This window comes from Periophthalmus magnuspinnatus, chromosome 20 (genome assembly GCF_009829125.3).
Source record: "Periophthalmus magnuspinnatus isolate fPerMag1 chromosome 20, fPerMag1.2.pri, whole genome shotgun sequence".
Lineage (NCBI taxonomy): Eukaryota > Metazoa > Chordata > Actinopteri > Gobiiformes > Gobiidae > Periophthalmus > Periophthalmus magnuspinnatus.
In genome coordinates this window covers 1,610,201-1,634,897 of record NC_047145.1, presented here as the reverse complement: position 1 = coordinate 1,634,897, position 24,697 = coordinate 1,610,201, and the positions used below count along the sequence as shown (strand labels likewise).

The 24,697-nt window shown below is 39.9% G+C and overlaps 2 protein-coding genes across 3 annotated transcripts in view; one reads left to right on the top strand and one right to left on the bottom strand.

The window, feature by feature from the left end:
- The first annotated feature begins 802 nt into the window (after positions 1 to 802).
- On the top strand, positions 803 to 7,770 carry pigm (phosphatidylinositol glycan anchor biosynthesis, class M). 2 transcript variants are annotated; one of them, XM_033985770.2, is made up of 9 exons: positions 803 to 969; positions 1,058 to 1,240; positions 1,836 to 2,009; positions 2,093 to 2,213; positions 2,987 to 3,236; positions 3,715 to 3,818; positions 5,251 to 5,405; positions 6,059 to 6,160; positions 6,791 to 7,770. In XM_033985770.2, exons 2-9 carry the CDS (start codon positions 1,070 to 1,072, stop codon positions 6,953 to 6,955), a joined length of 1,242 nt encoding a protein of 413 aa, XP_033841661.1. In that variant the 5' UTR covers positions 803 to 969; positions 1,058 to 1,069; the 3' UTR covers positions 6,956 to 7,770. The 2 variants fall into 2 exon arrangements, with proteins under 2 accessions (XP_033841661.1, XP_055086230.1); XM_055230255.1 differs by lacking the exon at positions 803 to 969 and having other exon boundaries at positions 1,002 to 1,240; positions 6,791 to 7,224.
- A 13,383-nt stretch (positions 7,771 to 21,153) lies between these two features.
- Positions 21,154 to 24,697, bottom strand: part of LOC117388698 (uncharacterized) — a 102,562-nt gene continuing 99,018 nt past the window's right edge. Inside the window, exon 9 of the mRNA XM_033986283.2 lies at positions 21,154 to 24,124. Coding sequence (XP_033842174.1) covers positions 23,050 to 24,124 — 1,075 coding nt within the window. The 3' untranslated portion in view covers positions 21,154 to 23,049. The remainder of the gene's footprint in view (positions 24,125 to 24,697) is intronic.

Sequence of the window (24,697 nt, the reverse complement as noted above, 5' to 3'; positions counted from 1 at the left end):
ACTGTACCTTTGCCATCCATTGGGCTGCAAACAAATGTGGACATGCCTGGTTAATGTTCTACTTAAATTGGGGGCAATACAATGAATGGTCGTCCTGTGTGTGTGTGGTGCACAAGAAGTTATGAAAATTGTATGTCCTAGTAGTGTCAGGTTTCATTAGCCATTATGTCAAATGAATCATGGAACTAAGTAAAGCAAGCTAAAAAGTGTGCAGTTGTTTCGGTAACACCTAAATGGGAAAAATGTATGAATTGGCCTGTATGAAAACTGCAACATGTTTTTTATGCAATACTCACTGATATGAACAAATTATTATTTTTGTAAGCGGTAACAAATGTACACACACATAATGAATTGGGGAACTTACTAAATAAGAGGGAAGCTAAAAGGTGTACAGATGAGAACATGGGGAGGGGGTCCTGAGTCGTCTCTACCCACCCTCCACATCTATTCATACCAGCAATAAATCTTTATCATCTACAATTGCTGTGGCGTGGTCCTTCCTAGTGAATAACACTTAAATGGGGACAATTTAGGAACAGTATTGGCACCTATAAAAACTCTAACAAGTACAATATCCTCTATTATTCACTCAAATATGTATCATTCAATTGTTTTTAAATAGCAGAAATAAATGTGCTTAATTGCATGTAATAAAGCCTTAAAATTTTAATTTCATACTACAAGAAACAAACAAACAACAGCTTCAAGAATGAATCCCTAAAACCACTCACTTTTATCCAGAGATGCACACACCCGTCCAACAGGTGGCGCTAAAAGGTCAGAGTTAGGCTTTGAATGCAGCGTAAAAGAAGAACACGTGCCACTGTAAACTTCCTGCTTTACTCATGCCTTCTTAACTGTCAAATAATGTACATTTTTTTCCAATATATGTATGCTTTAAGTTCATGATTTTGCTAAAATGTTAATCGGACTGTAAACCAAACCCGTAAAGGCTCTGCTGCTCGTGTAGGTGCATAGTTAAGTTGTTGTTTTTTTTATTGTATTATTAGTTTGAATGTGGCTTTAACACTGTGGATGTGGTTGGACTTGACAGACTGAAGAGGAGATGGAGAGGCTGATCACAAAACTGACCCAGAAACGCGTCCTTTTCCCGGTGTCCTTCGCTGTGAGGCTGGCTCTGGTGCTTTATGGAGACTACCAGGACAAAACAATGGTGCTGAAATACACTGACATTGACTACCATGTGTTCACAGATGCAGCCAGATTTATCACTGTGGTAAGCAACTGTGATACTGCTCTGTTAATTGTATTATTTAACTTTTATTATTTGTTTTACCAGCAGTGATGTAGTGGCTGTTGTTCTATCAGTTTAACATCTGGCTAGATATTATGAAAGGCAAGTTCATCTCTACAGCACTGATTCAAAGTGCTTTATAGATTAAAAATACACTACAATAACAAAATACATAAATAATGCATAAATAATTGATATATATTAAAAAACGAGTGCAGTAACGTTAATGTTTTCACTCACTGTAATTTAATCATATAATAATAACTTATATACGTTATTAGCCATGCCTAATGTCTAAATGTGCAATCAAAATCCAAATACATACATCAAAAATTAATAAATAGAAAAACTGATATTTGCCTTGAAACCAGGAAATTGATAAATAAACTGCATCATAATTGTGTTTCAGTTAAATATGAATTTGTACTTTTATATAATAAGTATATTTTGTAGCATAAACCATTACAAAAAATGACAGCCTCCTTAGAAAAATGCCTGGGCACTTCCAAATAAGTGTCATATTAAGACATATTTTGCACCATATTCTATTTTTAACTTTGACTCTTGTTTTCTTCAGGGACAGTCTCCCTACAACAGATCCACGTACCGGTACACGCCGCTCGTCGCGTGGATACTCACTCCAAACATTTACCTTTTCATGGCTTTTGGTAAAATCCTCTTCATTTTGTGTGATGTGTTGTCAGGACTTCTCATATACAAAATACTGCGCCTGCGTGGAGTGAGCTCAGAGGTGAGAACAATACATTTATCTGTTATCAGTTATATTATATCATCAGTTTTTGTAAATTCATGTTTTTGTTTTTTTACTTTTAGAGTTCTCTGGGTGTTAGTTCCCTGTGGCTGTTGAACCCTTTGCCAATGGGAGTGTCCAGTCGAGGAAATGCAGAGTCCATTCTGGCTGCTCTTGTGTTGGGAACATTACTCTGCATGGAAGGTAGAAGTACAAGTAGTTTATTTATATAACACATTTAAAACAACTTCAGCTGACCGAAGTGCTTCACATAAAACAAAAAACTACATAAACAGGTAAGGATAGGGAAAGTCCAATAAAACACAAGATATTCTGTCTAGCTAGTATTAAATGCCAGGGAGAAGAGGTGCGTTTTCAGTCTAGTCTTAAACTGTGTTAAGGACTGAGGATATATATATATTGCTTCATAAATGTAACAAAATAAGTATTTCTAAACTAAAAATGACTCTTCTAAGTATAGATATTGTCAGAGTTTTAAAGGCAACATTTCTAACCACCTGGTTGCCTCCATGGAGATGTTATTGCTTGGTATGGAATGATCCTGAGTATGGCATTAAATGTATTTTGTTTGCATTTGTCCAAGTGTTTTATTGCTAAAACATACAATGAAAATATTCAGTTCAGTACCGTATTGTGAAACATTTAGGCAGTGAGTACATCTCCTTGGAGACAAGCAGGAGGTGGACTCTCCAGAGGTTATACAGAGCATGTTTTCTATGTGAATAAATAAAACTCTTTTTGTAGCATTAATTAGTATAGAGTGGTGCAGTGTATTAAGCATATACCCATCAACCAAAGACTTTTTGGTTTAAACTGACTATGAGTTGTAAAGTTTTGATGTCCTTAGGTGAGACAATTAGCCCACATCAGCTAATCTAGTAACTTCTAATTTTGTCAAGGAAGATAGATTTTTTTTAAACTATCGTTTTCTCCCCTCCCTCCTGTTCTTTCTTCAGCTCGGCGGCTGACATGTGCCGCTCTCCTCTTTGGTCTCTCTGTCCATATGAAGATCTACCCAGTCACTTACACGCTGCCCATCATTTTAACTCTACGGACACGGGACACAGCAGCAAACAAGCACAAAACTACATCAAAATGGAGGAGTTTAACAGGATTCATCACTTCCTTCATCAATAAGGAACTGTTCATGTTTGCCAGTGTTTCAGGGGGAGTTTTCTGTATCCTCACTGCACTCTTCTATCACATGTAAGTCATCAGAAACATACTTGAATCAGCGTTTTATGGTCTTATGCTGAACCAACCGTGAAGTCTCAAAGGTGCACTATGTAGCTTTTCTTTCTGCCACCAGCTCATGTCCATGCTTTGCTTAGTATGTTACACAGTATCGCATTAAATGGATCTCCATAATGACAAACAGGTGATGTCACTATACCCAGTTACAGGTCAGATCTGTGGATAGGCAAGCGTTGTCACTGTCATAAGAATGCATGATTTTCATAGTGTTTTTGAGCAATAAAACATTTGTAATTAAACATATGCTGGATAGATGTATTTAATGCTGTACAGTGGAAGATTCCAGGCATAAGAGTAACAACTCCATGGAGACAAGCAGGTGGTAACTCCCCACTAGGAAAGTTTCATAGGACACCTTTATTATTAACCCAAGTAAATGTATGTTGTATGTATATAATTTGCTCCACTGATTATGCCTCTATATTTGCAGGTACGGGTGGGAGTTTCTCCATGAGACTTATCTTTATCATTTAACAAGACGTGACATCAGACACAACTTCTCCCCATACTTCTACATGATCTATCTCACTGCAGGTACAGTTTAACTTCACCAGCAAATAGTGACCAAACTCTCAGAATATCATTCACATCATTCACATGAGTCACGTCATTCACATTATATCAGACTGTCTTGTCTAGACTGGATTGTTTTACTCTACTTGTTTTACTGTCGGGGTGACAGTGGCTCAGTGGTTAGGGTGTTGGTTCCCCAACCCGAAGGTCAGAGGATTGAGTCCCGCTCGAACCAAGTTCTGTCGTGTCCTTGCCTAGTATCAAAGTGGTGTGTGTGCAAATGATTGGTGGTGGTCGGAGGGGCTGATGGCGCAGATTGGCAGCCTTGCTTCCATCAGTCTGCCCCAGGGCAGCTGTGGGTACAGTAGTAGCTTACCATCAGCGCTTTGAGAGGCTTTGAAAAAAGTGCATTACAAGTGTCTAGGCGCAGCCAGGGGCTGGAGGGGGTCTGGTTTGGGAACCACACCACCTGATGGCTTCTTCGAGCCACTGGGGCAGTTTGCAGCCGAGTGTGAAGCGGCTGGGATGAGAATCAGCTCCTCTAAATCCGAGGCCATGGAGGAGCTCGGAGTAGAGCCGCTGTTCCTACTCGTCGAGAGGAACCAGTTGAAGTGGCTCGGGCATCTGCTCAGGATGCCTCCTGGACGCCTCCCTAGGGAGGTGTTCTGGGCATGTCCCACCGGGAGGAGGCCCCGGGGAAGACCCAGGACACGCTGGAGGGACTATGTCTCTCGGCTGACTTGGGAACGCCTTGGAGTCCCACCGGAGGAGCTGGAGGACGTGTCCGGGGTGAGGGAAGTCTGAGAATCCCTGCTTAGACTGCTGCCCCCATGACCTGGCCCCGGATAAGCGGAAGAAAATGGATGGATTATTAATGGATTATGGATTATTATTAATGTCAGTGCAGCCAACATTAAGATATAACTATAAAAGGTGCACTATATAATTTTTCTGGTAGGGGGCAGCTACCTTCATGTCTCCATGGAGATGTTATTGCCTTGCCTGAAATGTTCCACAGTATGGCATAAAATGTATAATAAGTTGTATTTTTGTGACATTTACTGGTGTTTTATTGGAAAAAGTATAACCTTTAAAAACAAAAACTAACTAACTTGCAGTGAATGGGCTTGCCTCTCCACTGATATGACCTACACCCTTGCCCGGTGGCATCACCTGGCATCACCTTCTTATCTCCATGGAGATAGATAATAGCATACTGTGGCATACTGTGGAGAGAGAAATAACAAGCAGTTGAGAGATGCTCACCCAGAAAGTTACATAGTGGACCTTTTAATAAACACACAATTATTGTTATTTTACTTTAAATATAATATATATTGTATCAAAGCAATAAAATAATAAACGTGACCTGATATAAATTTAAATGTTTCTTTTGCTATAGTTACCTAATACAACCTCTCTGTGTCCTTTTCACTGACTGTTCCCGGTGCAGACACTCGGTGGAGCCATTTGCTTGGTCTTGCAGCGTTCCTCCCTCAGCTCCTGCTCCTGCTGATCTTGTCCTGGGTGTTTCATTCAGACTTGGCATTCTGCTGTTTTCTGAACACTGCTGTATTTGTGTCATTCAACAAAGTCTGCACCTCACAGGTAGATAATGCACTACACATACAGCCTGATAATTATGTGAGCTTTCTATATTTTTTTATTTTATTTAACCTTTATTTAACCAGGAAAGTCCCAGTGAGATTATTATCTTTTTCAAGGGAGTTCTGGCCAAGATGGCAGCACAGATCAAACAATACATGCACATACATTTAGACTATTAGAAGAGTAGCTTTTAACATTTTAACATTAATTTAAACTGGCGTATTGAGACGAGTTTTTCCAGTCCTTTTGTAAATGATTCCAGGATGTCGGTGCACGACTCTGAAATGCTGCTTTACTGTGTTCTGTGCAAACGCTTTGTACAGAAAATAGCATTTGCAAATCCATCAATTTGAGAATTTAAAGGGCCCATATTAGACTATTTTCTGATCTATCTTATAATATTGTTTGTTTTGAGGCGTTATAACATAGCTTAAAACTCAAAAGAGTTCATTTCGGTTAATATAGGACCTTTAAATAAAAATATATATACTTTGTGTATGGTGTCCTTGATTCAATATACTGAAAGTGAATAGCTTGGATGACAACTGGTATTCCAGGACAATGAACAATACATAGGCTGCTCAGTAATAAAAAAAATATATATATATATACACAAATGACACAGACTGTAAAGTGTGTTTTGTCTTTTGCAGTACTTTCTGTGGTACTTGTGTTTACTTCCTCTGGTCATTCCTCGCCTCAGCCTCTCAGTGAAACAAGGCTTAGGGCTGCTGCTGCTCTGGTTTTCAGGACAGGTAAAAGTACATTTTGTATTTATATTTAATTTATACCTTTTTACATTTGATGAGCTTATGTCTTTCTGAACTTACATAGAGATAAAATTGAAACTGAACATTTTATAAGAAACAAGTAAGGGATCTGGTTAAGGCTAATCGAAGGCTAATATCTCCTGTAGTTTAGCTCTGTACAAACATGTTCTGAAATGTCCCTGTGTGTGTCAGATGCCCTCCCTGTGTGTCAGATGCCCTCCCTGTGTCTCCATCTTGTCTTATTCTGCATAAAAGCTGCTAACCCTGTACTTTAGATCTGTACAAACATGCTCTGAAATGGGATTTTTGCATTCATTTTTTAGTTCATATTTCAGTGTTTTTGTCAATTTTTCTGGACTTGTTTAAAATGTGAACTTTGAACAAAATCCTAATTTAATCGCAGTGCTGGTAAAAAAAAAACATTTTTCCCAAATTATTCAGCACTCCTGTGTCAGCAGTTGAAAGAAGTAAGGGATCCTGTATTGCCTTCATTCCAAAGCAGTGCACATTTTCCATTCATTAGCATTAGTTTAATTTGAAATGCCAATGCAGTGATATCCCCAAATCAGTATGAAGCATAATCTAACCCTTTAATAATTTCCTCTCTGTCCACAGGGCGTTTGGTTGGCCCCGGCCTACTTCCTGGAGTTCGAAGGTCACAACACGTTCCTGTGGATCTGGCTTGCTGGGCTGCTCTTCTTAGTCATCAACTGCTTCATTCTCGTACAGATCATTTCCCATTACAAACCACAGCCTCCACGGACCCTGAAAACAGACTGACGCTCTCACGCCATTTTGCCACGCCTGACCAAAACTCTGAGTGTGTTTCATATCATACACTGGACTTTGTAAATATCTTTTCACATAAATGTTTTTTTAAGAGTTTGACATCTTTTTGTTAAAGCTAAATGGAACCCAGACACTGCGCTGCGGCAGCCTTAACTGTGTCGGCTGAAATATGGGTTAAAAGCAAATAATACATTTTTCTTTGCTATGGCAACAGGAAAGTAAAAGTTATTAAAGCCCTAATCTTCTCTCTCTCTCTCTCTCTCTCTCTCTCTCTCTCTCTCTCTCTCTCTCTCTATCTCTCTATCTCTATCTCTATCTCTATCTCTATCTCTATCTCTATCTCTATCTCTATCTCTATCTCTATCTCTATCTCTATCTCTCTCTCTCTCTCTCTCTCTCTCTCTCTCTCTCTCTCTCTCTCTCTTTTTACTGTCAGTTTATAGAGCTTTTTTATTTGCATTAAATTTGAAAGCACACTATTTTAAAGTTGCACTTTGTAACTTTTCTGCTGTTGGTGGTGGGATTTTGCCACTAGTTTATCTCCATGGAGAGGTTATTGCATTGTTTAAAATGCTCCACAAATGACATTAAAGTGGATATGACAGGTTTTGATGATTCTGTAATTTTGACTTAATCTGGTGGGATGATACCTTCTGTAAATATAAATTATAGATTTACACCAATCAAGAAGTAGCTTTATGAAGAAAAGTAGAAAAATATGTTGAAAATTACAGAAGTAGAGAGTCCCAACTGATGACATCACACTGTGAGAATTCTGCCCAACCGTCAGACACAATTTACAGGAGAAACACATCTAATACTTTAAACATTATTTCAACAAAATAAAGGTGTTTTCTTTCATTTTATCTGTCAAATAATAATCTCTGTGTAGATTAGATTAGTTTTGGCTCAGTGTACTTCATGGTTGCTGCGTAACATGGAATTCCCTAGTGATTGTGTGTAGTCATTATTTCCAACCAGGAAGTAAAATTTGAAACCTAAAAATGTTAAATATAAAGATCTTAACTGTGTTTTAGTAAAATGAGTTGTCCAACCATTCATAGGCCCTTTACGAGGTATCTGTCTTGTACTAATGCGATTACATGTGTTTTTATTGGTCAAACATGCACTGATAAAGATACATTCTGATTGAGAGCGGGCTTGCTCCGCCACAGTTCTGACTTGTAACTTATCCTTTGGATGTCATTATCTTTTCTCCATGGAGATTCTATACAGTGGAATTCTAGAGACAAAAGGTGGCAGACCCTCCTCTTGAAATGTTACATTATTCGCCTTAAACTTATGTCAAATACACAAAATAAACAACAAGAGTTTGAATAAGTTATATTTTAAATGTAATGAAACTAGAGCTACACCTCCTCTCACTGCCTGTCTATGGTCTATCCCAAAATCTGTGTCGTCCACTGTCGTTTTGAACCATTTGAATTCATTTGACCTCACAAATCATTACTCGTTTTAGACCGGATCGTGCCCTTAGCTCTTGTGTCTCTTTATATTTGAATGTGGTTCAAACCAGGCCACGGTGCAGTGAAGGACAGTGGCCAGTAGGTAGAAGCCTGCACCAGCAGATGGGCTGTCCTCACGTAACCCTCTCAGATTAATCACTCAAGTGGAGCATGAACACAACCAAAACAAACAGCGCGGGCACAGGCTCTAATCTCACCGTCCTCTTCAGCTCCATAAGCTCAGATACAAATTATGACAGCATTTCTCAAGCCAGTTCATTGAGCAGCAGAGTGGAGGCCATGGGTACTACACAATACTACTTCAGTTTCATTTTCATGCTCATAAAGTATTAAGAAGAAACTATTGTAAACTATCCTCCTGCCCCTTTATTCTAGACACTGTTGGTACTAGTATGCCGCTGTTGTATTTTTACTCAAATATTAGAGGTACAAAGTAGCACTACATTCATTACTCGAGTCTAGTAAAAGTATTTGATGAAAAAAGTGTGAAAGTAATCCGATCTGATATTGTTGTGATCAGAGAAAACACTGCCATTCCAGATGTATTGAACATTAAGGTGCACTATGTAACTTTTCCGGTCTGCTGCTTACTTGTCACCATTGAGATATTGTCGTTTTGCCTAAAATGTACCGACCTATGGCATTAAGTGCACATATTTTGCACTTATTCATTTTCTCCTGCTCCATGCCCAGAAGTAACTCCTCCACAGATCTGACCTGTACCTCTACCTGATGGTGTCACCTGCGTGTCTCCATGAGCATAGCTACGCTGAATGCTACTGTGGAACATTACAGGCAAAGATATATCATCTTTTCACTCATCTTTATTTGTTTTGACATTTAACCTATTTTAGACCTGATGTGAACTTGGTTTGGCCTTGCTCTAGTCTTTGCTTAGTTTTGTTTGAGTCCTGTTTTAGTCCTGGTTTAGTCCTGGTTTAGTCCTGGTTTAGTCCTTGTTTTAGTCCTGTTTAGTCCGGGTTTAGTCCTGGTTTAGTCCTGTTTAGTCCGGGTTTAGTCCTGGTTTAGTCCTGTTTTAGTCCCGGTTCAGTCCTTGTTTTAGTCCTGTTTTAGTCCTGTTTTAGTCCTGGTTTAGTCCTGGTTTAGTCCTGGTTTAGTCCTGGTTTAGTCCTGGTTTAGTCCCGTTTTAGTCCCGTTTTAGTCCCGGTTTAGTCCCGTTTTAGTCCTTATTTTAGCCCTGTTTTAGTCCTGTTTTAGTCCTGGTTTAGTCCTGTTTTAGTCCTTATTTTAGTCCTTACTTTAGTCCTGGTTTAGTCCTGTTTTAATCTTGTTTTAGTCCTGGTTTAGTCCTGGTTTAGTCCTGTTTTAGTCCTGGTTTAGTCTTGTTTTAGTCCTGGTTTAGTCCTGTTTTAGTCCTGTTTTAATCCTGGTTTAGTCCTGTTTTAGTCCTGGTTTAGTCCTGGTTTAGTCCTGGTTTAGTCCTGGTTTAGTCCTGTTTTAGTCCTGGTTTAGTCTTGTTTTAGTCCCGGTTTAGTCCTGTTTTAGTCCTGTTTTAATCCTGGTTTAGTCCTGTTTTAGTCCTGTTTTAGGCCTTATTTTAGTCCTTATTTTAGTCCTGGTTTAGTCCTGTTTTAATCTTATTTTAGTCCTGGTTTAGTCCTGGTTTAGTCCTGTTTAGTCCTGTTTTAGTCCTGTTTTAGTCCTGTTTTAGTCCTGGTTTAGTCCTGGTTTAGTCCTGGTTTAGTCTTGTTTTAGTCCTGGTTTAGTCCTGTTTTAGTCCTGTTTTAATCCTGGTTTAGTCCTGTTTTAGTCCTGGTTTAGTCCTGTTTAGTCCTGTTTTAGTCCTGGTTTAGTCCTGGTTTAGTCCTGTTTTAGTCCTGTTATAGTCCTGTTTTAGTCCTGTTTTTATCCTGTTTTAGTCCTGGTTTAGTCCTGTTTTAGTCCTGGTTTAGTCCTGGTTTAGTCCTGTTTTAGTCCTGTTTTAGTCCTGGTTTAGTCCTGTTTTAGTCCTGGTTTAGTCCTGGTTTAGTCCTGTTTTAGTCCTGTTTTAGTCCTGTTTCAGTCCCGGTTTTGTCCCGGTTTAGTCCCGGTTTAGTCCCGGTTTAGTCCTGTTTTAATCTCGTTTTAGTCCTGTTTTAGTCCTGTTTTAGTCCTTATTTTAGTCCTGTTTTAGTCCTGTTTTAGTCCTGTTATAGTCTTAGTTTAGTCCTTGTTTTAGTCCTGTTTTAGTCCTGTTTTAGTCCTTATTTTAGTCCTGTTTTAGTTCTGGTTTAGTCCTGTTATAGTCCTGGTTTAGTCCTTGTTTTAGTCCTGTTTCAGTCCTGGTTTAGTCCCGGTTTAGTCCCAATTTTGATATGGGACAGTGTGTGAACGCATCCAGACTTTAGATCAGTCAATATGTTAAGTTCTCCAATGTCAATACATCGCCCAGGCAGATGTTTTCTATGGTCATTAAGTACATTTAAAACAAAGTGCTTTAAGAGATACTTTCAGATGTACTCTACTTCAGATCTATTGAACGCTCCATTCTTAACCATCAAAGCATATCATGTGATTATGTGATGGCGTTGCCTTGGTGAGGGTCCGCTGTAGTCTGCTGCATGTCTCTTTGGTGAATCACTCGGTGCACTCAGTCACCTCTTCTCTTGGCATGTACTCCAGAGCCTGCACACGAACCGTCTCATTTAACCAGTATACTTTTGAATATCACTGTGTTCAGAGGTGGGCAGCACGCACTTATATTCACTCAGCGCTGGTTTTACTTAAGCTATTTTTTTTCTAAGTACAGATACAGAGGCAAAAAGTTACTCAAGTAAAAGTATCACTTGAAAAAAATCGACTTATGTAAAACTATTAAAGTACCTGTTTAAAATGTACTTTAACAATGTAACAACACTTTTACTTTTTACTCTTAAAGTGTAAATATGTGATATGTGATATTGATTTAAAATGATACATATTTTGGTCGACAGTATTAATATGAATACATTTCTTAGCTGCTCTCAAATGTAGTGAACTAAAAGTAAAACGTATCCAGTATAAAAGTGTACTTTACTACCTCTACACTGCATCTACTTGAGTAACTTTTAAAAGAAATGGTACTTTTTCGACTACCTTTCCAGCAGTATGCTTTACTCCTACTTGAATAATATTTTTATTGAAGTAACAGTACTCTTATTTAAACCTTCTACTGTGAGTGAGTCTAAAGTGACTTGATGTTGACAGTATGAAATTATTTAAACTTTTCTGTTTCTTGCAGCTACTTCAGTTTATCTCAGTGTGTCTCAGTTTATCTTAGTTTATCTCAGTTTGTCTCACTTTGTCTCAGCTTGTCTCAGTTTGTTTTAGTTTGTCTCAGTTTGTCTCAGTTTATCTCCGTTTGCCTCAGTTTATCTTAGTTTGTCTCAGTTTTCTCAGTTTGTCCCAGTTTGTCCCAGTTTGTCTCAATGTGTCTCAGTTTGTCTCATTTTCTCTCAATGTGTCTCATTTTGTCTCAGCTTGTCTCAGTTTGTCTCGGTTTGTCTCAGTTTGTCTCCGTTTGTCTCAGTTTTCCTCAGTTTGTCTCAGTGTTTCTCAGTTTGTCTAACTTTTCCTCAGTTTGCCTCAGTTTTTCTCAGTGTTTCTCAGTTTGTCTCACTTTTCCTCAGTTTGTCTCAGTTTGTCTCAGTGTTTCTCAGTTTGTCTCACTTTTCCTCAGTTTGTCTCAGTTTGTCTCAGTGTTTCTCAGTTTGTCTCACTTTTCCTCAGTTTGTCTCAGTTTGTCTCAGTGTTTCTCAGTTTGTCTCACTTTTCCTCAGTTTGTCTCAGTTTGTCTCAGTGTTTCTCAGTTTGCCTCAGTTTGTCTCAGTGTTTCTCAGTTTGCCTCAGTTTGTCTCAGTTTGTCTCAATGTGTCTCAGTTTGTCTCATTTTCTCTCAATGTGTCTCATTTTGTCTCAGCTTGTCTCAGTTTGTCTCCGTTTGTCTCAGTTTTCCTCAGTTTGTCTCAGTGTTTCTCAGTTTGTCTCACTTTTCCTCAGTTTGTCTCAGTGTTTCTCAGTTTGCCTCAGTTTGTCTCAGTGTTTCTCAGTTTGTCTCAGTTTGCCTCAGTTTGTCTCAGTTTGTCTCAGTTTGTTCAGTTGATTTAGTTTGTCTCATTTCTGTGTCTGTTTGAAAATACCACATTTTGTGCGTTGTTGCGTATTTTGTACTTTTCCCCACCACTACTTTGTCCTTCTAGTTGAGTAATATTATATTGAAGTACTGTTGCTCTTACTTGAGTACAGTTTTTGCCTGCTCTACCTCCTCTGAGAACACGTTAGGTTTATTTAAAAGGCATAATTGTTTGTTTTTGTGGTTTTTCATTGTTCAAACACATGAGTAACATGTTTAAGTGGATGGGCCAGATTTTACAAATGTGGAACAAACAAAACAGAGACCAAGACTTTCCCTTATTATGGACGACAAGACAACAATATGTGCACCATTTGGCAAGTACAAACTGAACCTCAAGAACATTTAGTTTAGCATTGTTTTAAGTCACAGTATTTGGGATGATTCATGTAGACTAGTTGTATTAAAATAGGCCGACATAATCACATACATCCTCTCAGTTATCATAGCGTTACATATATTTGTACAGATAAAAATTCTGAATACTTGGTTAATAATGTGCAGATTTTATATACGCATATGTAGATTTCTTACCGTAAAGCCAAATTCCGCTGCTTTTCTAAATGAGCGTTCACCCTGTTAGTCATGTCTCTGTATAAATCTGTGAAATCACTAAAAAGAAAATGGTGCCTTGAAACTTTGGGAAAAAAATCTGTTTACGTTGTATAATGTTTTTTATTTTATTTCATTCTGTGGAGTAATTTGTTTCAAGCTCAGCAGTGACTTCCCATTCATTTTTATCATAGACTTTGCAAAAAAAATTTATATCAAAATTTGTAAAGCTTGCTCAGGGATAATCAGCGACGCAGTAACTAATTATCACAAAACCTATAAAAACCCATATTTAAAATCTGTTTCTGAAATCTTATAAACAGTAAAGTTATTAAGACATTTTGCTGAATCTTGTGTTTTAAACGGCTTTTTTGACCTTAAAACAACGGCATTATGGACATTAGTTAGACGATTTGCCTTAACAATGCCTCTGGATTTGTAATGGGCCTATTTGAATTTTTTCGAAAAGTCTATGGCACATGTGTCAAACTCAAGGCCCCGGGGCCAAATGCGGCCCGCCATGTCATTTTATGTGGCCCATGACCAGGTAAATTTAAATGTATGTCATGTTAAAATGTCAGTTTAGCAGAAGTTACACAGTTACACAGACATATTTTTATGTCCTTGCAAATTTGACACGAACCATTTTGCTGATGTGGCCCTCGGTGTAATTGAGTTTGACACCCCTGTGGGAAAAAATTTATGGAAAATTTTCCTTCTGGAGCCTGAGCAGACAGTCACTACCACTTCACTTAGCTGAAATAAAAATAAAATAAATAAATAAAACGTTTGCTCGTCTCACAGAAGCTGATGATTTTTTTTCTATTGACGTGGTACATCACCTGCATAATCCCATAGAAACAGAAAGTTAAAACCATAGTCTGTAACATTCTCCATGAAGATAGATACGTTTTATGCCATACTGTGGAATATTATGGCCAAAAGAACAACATTCCCATGGAAACAAGTGGGAGGAGGCACAAGTTTGTGGAGAGGCAAGCCCACTCACAATAAGGACACATGCTTTTCTATGTTTTTCACTGCAATAAAAACACCCACAATGAAAAGAAAAGTTACATGCTATGGCTTTAAGTTAGTATTTAACACCATACAGTTTTTTAAGAAATGCTGGTTTTAGTGTCAGTAAGAGTGAGGTTTCTGTAGTGAAAGTTTTTGTGTGTGGTCCTAATAGGCCTACATACAAACAAAGTAATGTAACTTATATAAATTCAAATAAAAGCCTTATTCTGAAAGTTTTACAAGATCTAGTCAGTCTCTGCTGCAAGTGATTCATCTTAATACAACTGTTGTTCATTCATTCTTTTCCAATTGAGTCATTGTGCCCTTTTACTAAATATAAAGCAACAATAATTCAAAGATACATACAGCACATACACATAATAACAGTGGAAGAATATGAGGCCAGATACTTCTACCGTGGGTTTAATTATGATATTAACTTCTGAATAAGTTGACTAAAAAGCACTGGAGGCGTTGCTCTCTTTATGTATTCTTCATTATCTAATTGCAGTCATCGCGGTCGTGTTGTGATGCTAGGCTTGCGTGACTATGGCCCATATGCTGTGCCTGTGTATGTGTATGTTTATGTATGATAATGTATGCATATGAGACCCCATCAGGACTCCCCTTACCCTTCCTCTCACTGGGGGATTGCTTGTTGTGTCTGTAATGCACGGGTCCATATATGGGCGTGTGTACGTTGGCGTGCGGTGAGACAGTGGTGGGTGTGACCAATTAGGCCAAATGGTGCGAAACGAGAGCAGAGGGGTATGAACGGTCACGCAACCTCGCATGGTACGGGATTATTGAGGTCTTCCCTCCGAGATACAGCTGTCAACAAGCATCATCAGTCAGCCTCTAGTGCACTTAGCCCTGAGCCTCGGTCTGCAGCGTCTGATTGGACCGGTTCACCTCGTCATTGTTAACGCCACACAACTGCTCTTTTGTTGGTTCCTCATTTCAGTCCATCCGTCTGGAATTTAACTGGCTTAATTGTATTTAATTGTATTCATTATTGGTCACTTCTGTTACATTTACAATACACCTCCAGGCCAGACAACAGTTTAGTATCTTTATTCGCAAAGATCATTTTAAGTCCACAATTATATAGTGCTTTTCCACCTCAGGGCACTCAAAACGCTTTTACATCAATGAACCTCCCACACACACACACACACACACACACACACACACACACACATTCAGGTGGAGTGAGTTAAGTGTCTTGCCCAAGGACGCATCAACAGCATTTTGTCTGTGGGAGGTGAAATCACACCCCCAACCTTCAGAGGATGAAGCTACCGTCGCTCTGTGTAAGTTTGTGGTTTATAAAATGTCTCCGTGCTGGTGTTATCAACCCGGAACGTTCTACAATACGGCATTAAACAAGCATAGAGAAAAGCAGGTACTGTGCCACCAGGCCAAGTTACAAGTCAGATCTATGGCGTGGCAACCCTGCTTATAGTAAAATGACAATAAAAACAGGACAGTATAGTGTAAAATGGGGGAGAGACCCTCGGTAAATTGCTGTCCGAGCTTGACCAGGCAGTTATTTGTATTGTATCTGACTTAGATACATAATTTCCGGGTTTAAAGTCTAATTTGAGTGACAGAGCTTCAGACAGAGCAGTGCCTAAGGTTAGCGTCACAGCCCCAAGGAATGTTGATGACATCAGCTGTAAAGTATCAATAGTATTTCATATATTGTTGTTCACTGATTATTATAAGGGAATCTTTTTTTCAAATATTGAAGATTCTCACAGCCAAACAGATCAGTCTGTTTACTGACATTTGTATTAACAATTCAGTTCGTCTTCTTTGTATCTTTTGTCTCTGAAACATCTTTTCATAAATTATGCAAAAATGTTTTTACTAAAGGTCAGAGTTCCTCCCCCTTTCCTCCCTCTCTCCTGCCTTTCTCCTCCTTCTCTGCTCTCCGTCTCCCCCTCTCTCCCCATCCTCCTCCTCTCCATCCACCTCTCCTCCTCTGTCTCTCCTCCCTCTCTCCTCCTCCTATCCATCCCCCCGCTCCTCCCCGCCTCCTCCCCCTCTCCTCTTCCTCTCCGCCCCTCTCCTCTTCCTCTCCATCCCTCTCTCCTCCCCCTCTCCTCCCCCTCTAATTCCCCTCTCCTCCCCCTTTCCTTCCTCTCTCCTCCCCCTCTCGTCCCTCTCCTCCCTCTTCTCCCCCTGTCCTCCTCTTCACCATCTAATTCCCCTTTCCTTCCTCTCTCCTCCCCCTCTCCTCCCTCTCTCCTCCCCCTCTCCTCCCCCTCTCCTCCCCTTCTTCACCCCCTCTTGTCCCTTTCCTCCTCCTCCTCTCCTCCTCTCCCTTTCTCCTCCTCCCCCTCTCCTCCTCCTCTCCACCCCCTCTCATCCCTCTCCTCCTCTCCCTCTCTCCTCCCCTCTCCTCCCCCTCTCCTCCCCCACTCCACCCCCTCTCGTCCCCCACTCCACCCCCTCTCGTCCCTCTCCTCCTCCCCCTCTCCCTCTCTCCTCCTCTCCCCCTCTCCCTCTCTCCCCCCCTCTCCTTCTCTCCTCCCCTCTCTTCCTCCATACACTGTACACGTCTCCCAGTTGGCGTGCTGGGAATCGCGTGCAGTTGACAAATATTAAACATTTACATTGACGCTTATTGCTCATTGTCAGTGCTAACTACATTGAGAGGGAGCTAACTTGTCCCTGGGGTGTGAAGCTACAGTGCTCGCTTGAGTTAGCCGCTACTCACATGTGAAGAGGTCACCATAGCGACGTACACGCATTTCTAATTCATGATTTTGCACTCAATCCCAGCCAAACCAGTGCTCTTTCTGTTGTTCTGGTTAGAGCATAGAAATTATTTATAGTTAAGATGTTATTAATTAAAAACTGGACTAATCGTTTGTGCCATTGTAGAGCTAGCCTGAGGTCATGAAGCCAGAAGTGATGACCAGAGTGCAATGAGAAAAGGTCATAGTTCAAATAGCCTATAAAGCACAATGAACAAATGAAGATTGCTAATCCTGTGTAGGCTACTGCGGTCATGTCTTCAGTGATGCTGGCCACTTGTAGATAATAGTTTCTTTTTTCTCTATTCTGCAACATGGACTTTTCAGAGCTCTTAAACATGTTATAGTAGTTTCTTTCTCATTGACCCTCTGAAGTTGTATTTGGAGTCATTCATGCATGTTTGAGCAATCTTTATGAGTCTGCCCCGGGGCTGCTGTGGCTACAAAATGACATCCCCACAGAGTGAAGGGAATGGATGGATAAAACTACTGGCAGCATGATGTTATTACTTTGTGCAGAATGTTCCATGGTACAGCATTAAACTGGTCTATCACCCTGGAGACAAGCAAGGTGCATGTAATTCACATGGATCAAACACATGAAACACATGCACAATGTTTAATTAATGCCATATTGTAACATTTCGGCCAAAGCAATAACATCTCCATGAAGACAAGCAAAAAGTCACCAAAAAGTTGCATAATATACTTTTAAACATATTGGGTTTTATTTGAGCTTCCAAGGGCCAAACAGGTAACATATAAACAGACCTATCACTGTCTTTTTGTGTATGATTTGGTGTCAGTGATGATCATTAATCCCTGTGGTGAGTTCTTTGTAACACATCTCATTAACTCATTAACTGTATTTCCCGTGTCCACAGCCCGTTTGAACGTGCTGTTCCTCTGTGCACAAAAGTGAGGGGGAAGTAAGATCTTGATGAGCCAAAGCCTGTGTACAGAAAAGGAAGTAGAAGGTACAGTGTGTGGATCTGAAAAGGGCCTGTCCTAAACACGAGCAACTGCCCAACATGAGTCAGCGCTCACATAATCTCCACTTGGACTACGTGGAAACAACATATATAAGTGTATATTTAACTGCATATTTATTTATTCTTGCTATGTCTTTACTGACCTGTTTATACTTTGCAGTGACATCACGTTGGGAGTGTACTGCATATATGTCTATGGCAAAGTGTTCAGCAGTTACCATGGTGACACAATGAACACGTTAGCAAACAGAGCCTGATAAGTTTTTAGATGGTTTGAAAGCTCATGAAAAAACACAAAATGGATTTAAACAGAACATTTTCATGAGCCTGTGATTAAACTGTTGGCTAATGCTAGCTCGATTGTAATTTCATGTGTATGAGAAGTTCACCTAAGACAGTTCTTTATGGTCAGATGGTGGTAAAACAAAACTCAGATTAAAGTCTAATTTGAGCAACAGAGCTTCAGACAGAGCAGTGCCTACAGTTAGCATAGAACTTAGAGTTTGCAAGTAATTCAAGGAGTTCAATGCGTATGAGTATTTGAGCTTTGTTAAACACAACTTCAACTTTTATATGAAAACTAAGAGGATTGGGAACTGATTTACCCTCATAAATGATTCATATTTTTAACCTTTTTCAGTGCCTCTTGTTTGAAGCACTATGGGTCATGGTTGCGCTGTACAAATCAGTTTGACCTTGGCCTATATGTACTGATTTGACAATACATAGTTACTAGCACAAGGTTTATTTTGGAAAATGCATTAGCAATATCTTTTTAATGAATGCAATTTGTCAATAATTATGTAAGAAAACCAGATCTTAACAGGGTTAGACACTCATTTAATCAGAAGCGTAGGACTATAAATCATGGCTTGTTCCCATCTCACTTTTTTGTTTTCTCTATTTATACATCTAAATTGCTGACATTCCAATACATCCCACCGTCCCTCAGCTCCTCCCCACACATCACTTGTCCCGTGGAACTAAAGCTGAATGATCCTATTACTCTCTAATACTGCAGCAGAAACACAACAAACACAGCCTCCTGAAGGGTTTACACACATGAACAGGATCAGCCAATCAGAGCAAGGCGAGGGCGCTCACTACACGCTACAGGCCATCTGCAGGTTCAGTGAGTGTGCAGCTGACTTCACGTACAAATGTGTAGAGAAAATGTGTTATGAATTCACTTTAAGGGCGTAATCTCTGGTCATACATCCACTAATCTGAATGACATGCCCACAATAAACTTACGCTAAAATGTATGTGGTTAAAAGTGCACTATGTAACGTCTCTGGGTGTCTCCTCTGAGGTTTTTGCTTTACCCGAAAGGTTTCATGGTATTGCATTAATCTCGTCTATCTTATATTTACTCAATTACAAGTGTTTTATTGTCAAAATTCCCTGCATTCTTACATGAGTCTTTTCGCCTCCTCACAGATCTGCCCTGTAACATAGTCTAGTGGCATTGGGTTGTCTCCGTGGAGATAGTGCTACACTGTGGAGCAACAGATGGGATTGCTTTTGCTGGAAAGTTCCACACTATGTTATTAAACTTACTCTCTTACATTTATATACAGATGTTTATATTGCATGAAAAAAAACAAATGCCTTAGCCGAAAGTGTGCCCATGATCACGTCCTGTGTGTAACGCGGTGGCTAGCAGGTTAGCTATGACCATTTATATATACTGTCTATGGGATTAACGCGCTTGTCTCCAGGGAGATGGATATGTTTAATCCTATACTGCGAAACATTGCAAACAAAGCAATTATCTTAAGCATACCCAAGAAGACCCTTCACCTGAAAAGTTACACCTTTAAACCCACTCTTCACCTGTTTGTGCCTCCTGAGTGCTGTGGTCCGGCCCTGGCTGTATAGTCCTGGTCTGAGTGAGTATAGAGCCGGTCAGGTTTCAGTGCGTGTGAAGGTGCTGTCATGGCGACTTCACAGCACATTAATCATACTGCTGTGATGAGCGGTGATGGAGCTGTGATCGCCTGTATCCGGTTCTGCTCAGGATTTATTATTCATATAAGCACAAAACTGATGGAGGGAGTCACACTTGGATCGTGTGAAATATTAAAGAGTGGGTCATCAGCAGCCCAAACAGCCACTCAGGAAAGGAACGCTTCATTTTACCAAAGAAAAAGAAATTATATCGGGCTAATTTACTTTAAAGCTTCTATAATACACAAAATTGACTCTTGTGAACTTTAAGTCATGTTATAATGTCCCCACCTCCTCAAAAATATACATATTATAGGTCTGTCTTCATCTCCAAAGCTCAAAATGCTCTGTTCCACCTTGTGATGTCATGAAGTGGTAGTTTTCAAGTTCACAGCTCCTTTTACCTTTAGTTCAGTCACGATTGGCAACTCCAGGACTGAAATCATGCAAATGATTCTAGTGAAGGTGTGCGGAATTTAAGAACTGAGTGGTGCACTTCCTGTATTACCAAATGATGACATCACAAGGTGGGAGGTTTTCTGTTCTGTTATTTTATTATTACTTTGTTGGTATGTTGAGTAGGAAGTTTACCTAAAAAACAGAGAATCTTTGGTTTGGTTTCTAAAGGGAAGTAAAAGTGCCATTAACAAGTATTGCTTCTATGTTATAGTGGTTGCTCTTTGTAGTAGAAGTACCATTTCCAGGTAGGTCAATAGCCTCATTCATAGTTGTATTTAGAGTACTGCTATCAGGACAGTTGTAATTATTTATACTTTGGTGACACAGCAAATGTTCACAAATTCATACTTTGTAACTTTTCTGGTGTTTTCCAACTGCTTGTCACCATGGAGATGTTAGACCTTTGCTTTGGATGTTTCGTGGTATTATCAATTTAGCTTTCATTCATTTATAGATGTTTTTATTACTTAATACCTTGAATAAAATGTTTTCTTAATGTGAAGTCTCCACAGATCTGACCTGTAACTTGGCCAGGCGGCGTCACCTGCTTGTCTCTATGTTCTATCGTGCTTGTGTCTGCTCTGTCGTTATAATCTATGACACTCGTGGGTCATGATGCTGTAATTTGCACATTTTAAATCAAGAATCACTCCAAGTACAACTTCAGGTGAGTAAATGGTGAGAGGAAACAATTATAACGTGGTTAAAAAGTAAAAAGTTAATTTTGCAGAATGGGCCTGCTTTAAGGTAAAAGCCAAGCAAGCAGGTGGCAGACCCTTCACCAGAAAAGTTACATAGTGAACCTTTAACTAGAAGTACTATACAGGAGACAAAATGACACTACACAGGCCTGTTCCATGTAAAGAAATGTTTTAATAGACAAGTCCATTTGCAAAAACACATAGAAACATTGGAAGACACTGCTTATGTACACTGTGTGCGCTACCTTGCAGCTACTGCCTCCTTGAGACAAACATGAGTCCTTTTTTTTAAAACAAATATCAAAAAGATGTCAAGAAAAAAGCAACGTATTTACCTCATTATGTAACAGAAAGCCTTCAAACTGTAATTGGTTTAAATTATACACTTTACAATAAATACAAATCAGCAAACATGTTTATCCAAATGAACACACAAAGATAGAAGGACAGTGAGTTGTGCGTGTCTGGACTCAACTTCAACTGAGTAGTGCAATTTAGGAACTACGAATGCTTCACCTTTACTGGGTCAATTTGGTGCTTTTAATTCATTTGTGCAAAAATACTGATTGTGAACACGACATTTTGATGTTTCAGGAGAAGACACGACCAAACATATGCCGTATCTGACACTACATGGGATTTGGTGTACTGTATCATATGGTGAATGACTGGTTGATGTGCACTTTGCAAACCTACCCATAGCCACACGTGTTAAAGAGGTGGCAATTGAAATGTATGGTTTTTACAGTACACTATTCAGAATTTGTGTTTTTTCATCTGAAACACAGCAGTAAGCATTGTTGTATCGTAGTAAGTTAGTACTAGATATTCATACATATATATCCTTGCAGTTATCCTTTTGCATTGCCAAGATGAAAACTGCAAACATGTTTTATTTTATGTAATGATTGTACAGGAATAAGTGAAGGAAGAATAGTGAAATTAATTGGCCTTAAATCCACAACATGTATTTTTACACCTTCGTGGACGCAGAGCCCACATTTGGAGCAGGCCCTCCTATAATTGCAGCTTTAGGTCTCCTCTTGTGTACATTGTCAAACGAGTATTTTTACAGCAAATTCTTCAAATATCCAGATGTGCACAACACATGTAACATAACAGAATCGTGTTTCTAGACATTATTTTGCCTCATTGATACTAAAATCCCCAAAGTGCTTGGAAACAACTACAAAATGTACTCTTTAAAAACATCATCGATCCATAACAGGATTAGATTGTATTTTTCAGATTGTCACAACACAAACACGAGAACCTGAGCCTTATTCTCTTCCTATAAAGTGAAGAAAATGGACTTGATTGTCTTAGATAAAGCTGGTGTGACAACAATAACAACACGATAATGCATACGTACACTTACATCAGGCAAAACAGCATGACCACCGTTAAAATATCCAGCCCCAAACAGCCCAGACTGATGAAACGGCTCATTTTAAGGTCTGCAGTTTTGATAGTCTGGCCAGCTGATAATATTTTTCTGTTCTCTATGTCTCTATCACTCCAGGACTACAGAAATGACCACTATTCTATGGACTTTAACTGGGCGACTGAGGGATAACACAAACATGAAAGCGTGTGGTCCGTCTAGAATCCAAACAAACATGGCGGCTTAGGCAATTTTCAAACAGGACTGAGAAACAGCACATATTTCCGCTGAGTCAAGTTCAAAAGTTAGCTTTGAATAATTCAGGAATAAGTGAGAGATTTCTTCCACCTTTGAGTCAGAAGCTGCAGACATTCAGCTGTGGTAGGTTGCACAAGGTTCCTGTCTGAGCGTTTATTTGTAGCTAATTGGACTAGACATTTAAGCTTTCAAAAATAATGAAATAGTCGGGGCCGTCTTGTGAAGCGACATCACGATTTGCCAATTTAAAATTCAAATTCTTACCAATTTTTTTCCTACTTCAAACACGTAAAAACACAACTTGCTCGGAGTCCACTAGCTTCACTTCCCTGTTGTCGTGGTCATAACATTTTGCCTGATGAATGCATTTGTGTGTAAGAATAGGGTACTGCATTTATGAGTTCCTTTAGGGCATGTAGACATAGGGGGCGCCCTTGTGTTGCCCTGTACTCATTACGCAAGGCAAGTGATTCCTCTGCCCCACCATCATGGACTGGGTCATCTCGTTTTCGGACCAAGGAGGCGAATCCATCGGCTCCCGTTTGATGGAGTGAATCAAACCGTGACCTTTGAACTCGTAGGTGTTGTTGTGCTTGCTGTTGTAGTCCATGTACTGCTTGTGATTGTCCTGAGTTGATTGGTAGGCGTGATTGTCCATGAGGTTAACGGCCTGGTTGTTGCATAGAGAGTCATTATAGGGAAGTCTGTGTGAGCTGAAATGGCTATCGGACATCTCCTTGTTGCATTTCGTCAGGCGGTTGTTTACGCCGTAGTTTTGGTAGTTGTTGTTATGGTTATACGGTGGACTGATCCCCGCTTTCGACCTCTGGCACGGCGAATATTGCGGGTCGTAATAGTCGGCTTCAGATTTGAGCTGGAGGTTGCTATGGTCGTAAATCCCACTGTTGTTATAGCGACGGTCGTAGTTGTCGTAAGGTCGTCCGTAGACATCGCAACCGTTTTCCGAATCCGAATCGTGCTCGACTTTGATTGGCGGCATCTCTGGCATCATGTGACCATCGTAGCATTCGCCGTAACCGTTTTCGCTTTTCACTAAATCCACGCAATACGCATCGGGATCAGACGGGATTTGGACGTTGCCGTAGAGCTTGGTGACGAAGACTTCGCCACCACGATTGTTATGGCAACTGGGAGAATAGCGGTACGGTTTTCCAAAATGGCTGCCCTTCAAGCGATTTGGAGGGATGTAACCAACTCCTCCTCTGATTGGGCCAGTAGATCTCAGAGGCCACGCCCCTTTTTGATGATGACCCATGGAGGATTTGCAGTAGTTTAGGGGCTCTTCCTGGTTGTAGTATCCATCGGGGCGGTATTTGAGGTTGTCCTTGGAGAGGGGGGTCCAAGGGGTGTGGTGGCTGCGCTGGTTAGGTCCCGGGGTGGGGCAGGAGAGAAGCAGGGGGTCGGAAATGTCACCCATCCCGCCAGAGTATGGGTGTCTCCTGAGATGCTCCCCGCGCTCACTGGAAAACAGAAAATACAACTTATCAACTTACAATCACAATTCCATTCATTTTTTAATTTTTATTTTCATTTTACAAATAAGGAAGATTTTTGGTGTTGTAGGTAACTTTGTGTTGGAGTTTTGGAGACATTTTGACCACCAAATCTTAAATAACTCCAGCAGTGGGATTTTTTGGGTCACTGGATTCTATTTCCAGGCTGCTTCATGATGTCTACTTTTAACATCTATTTAAAACTAGACATTTAAAAATGTTCATTCCTTGACACAGGGGAATCACTTCAAAGGATGGTTAATATTAGTAGAGGGCACTGCATGTTCTTCCCATTAAAGGCTGACCAGAGCCTATCCACGGGTTTTATAGTGATGAACAATTTGCACCGTTGCCATAGCAAGTAACAATTCAAAAGTCTTTTGAATGGCTGAAATTCCTCAACATGTTGCCTAGAACAGCAAATTGAACATCAAATATGTACATCAAGTGGTCTAGGTCCTATACATTGACACGCACATTAGTCCTACGGCTAACGCAGCTATTCACTTAGACTATGCATGTCTTCTGATGGTTTAAAGA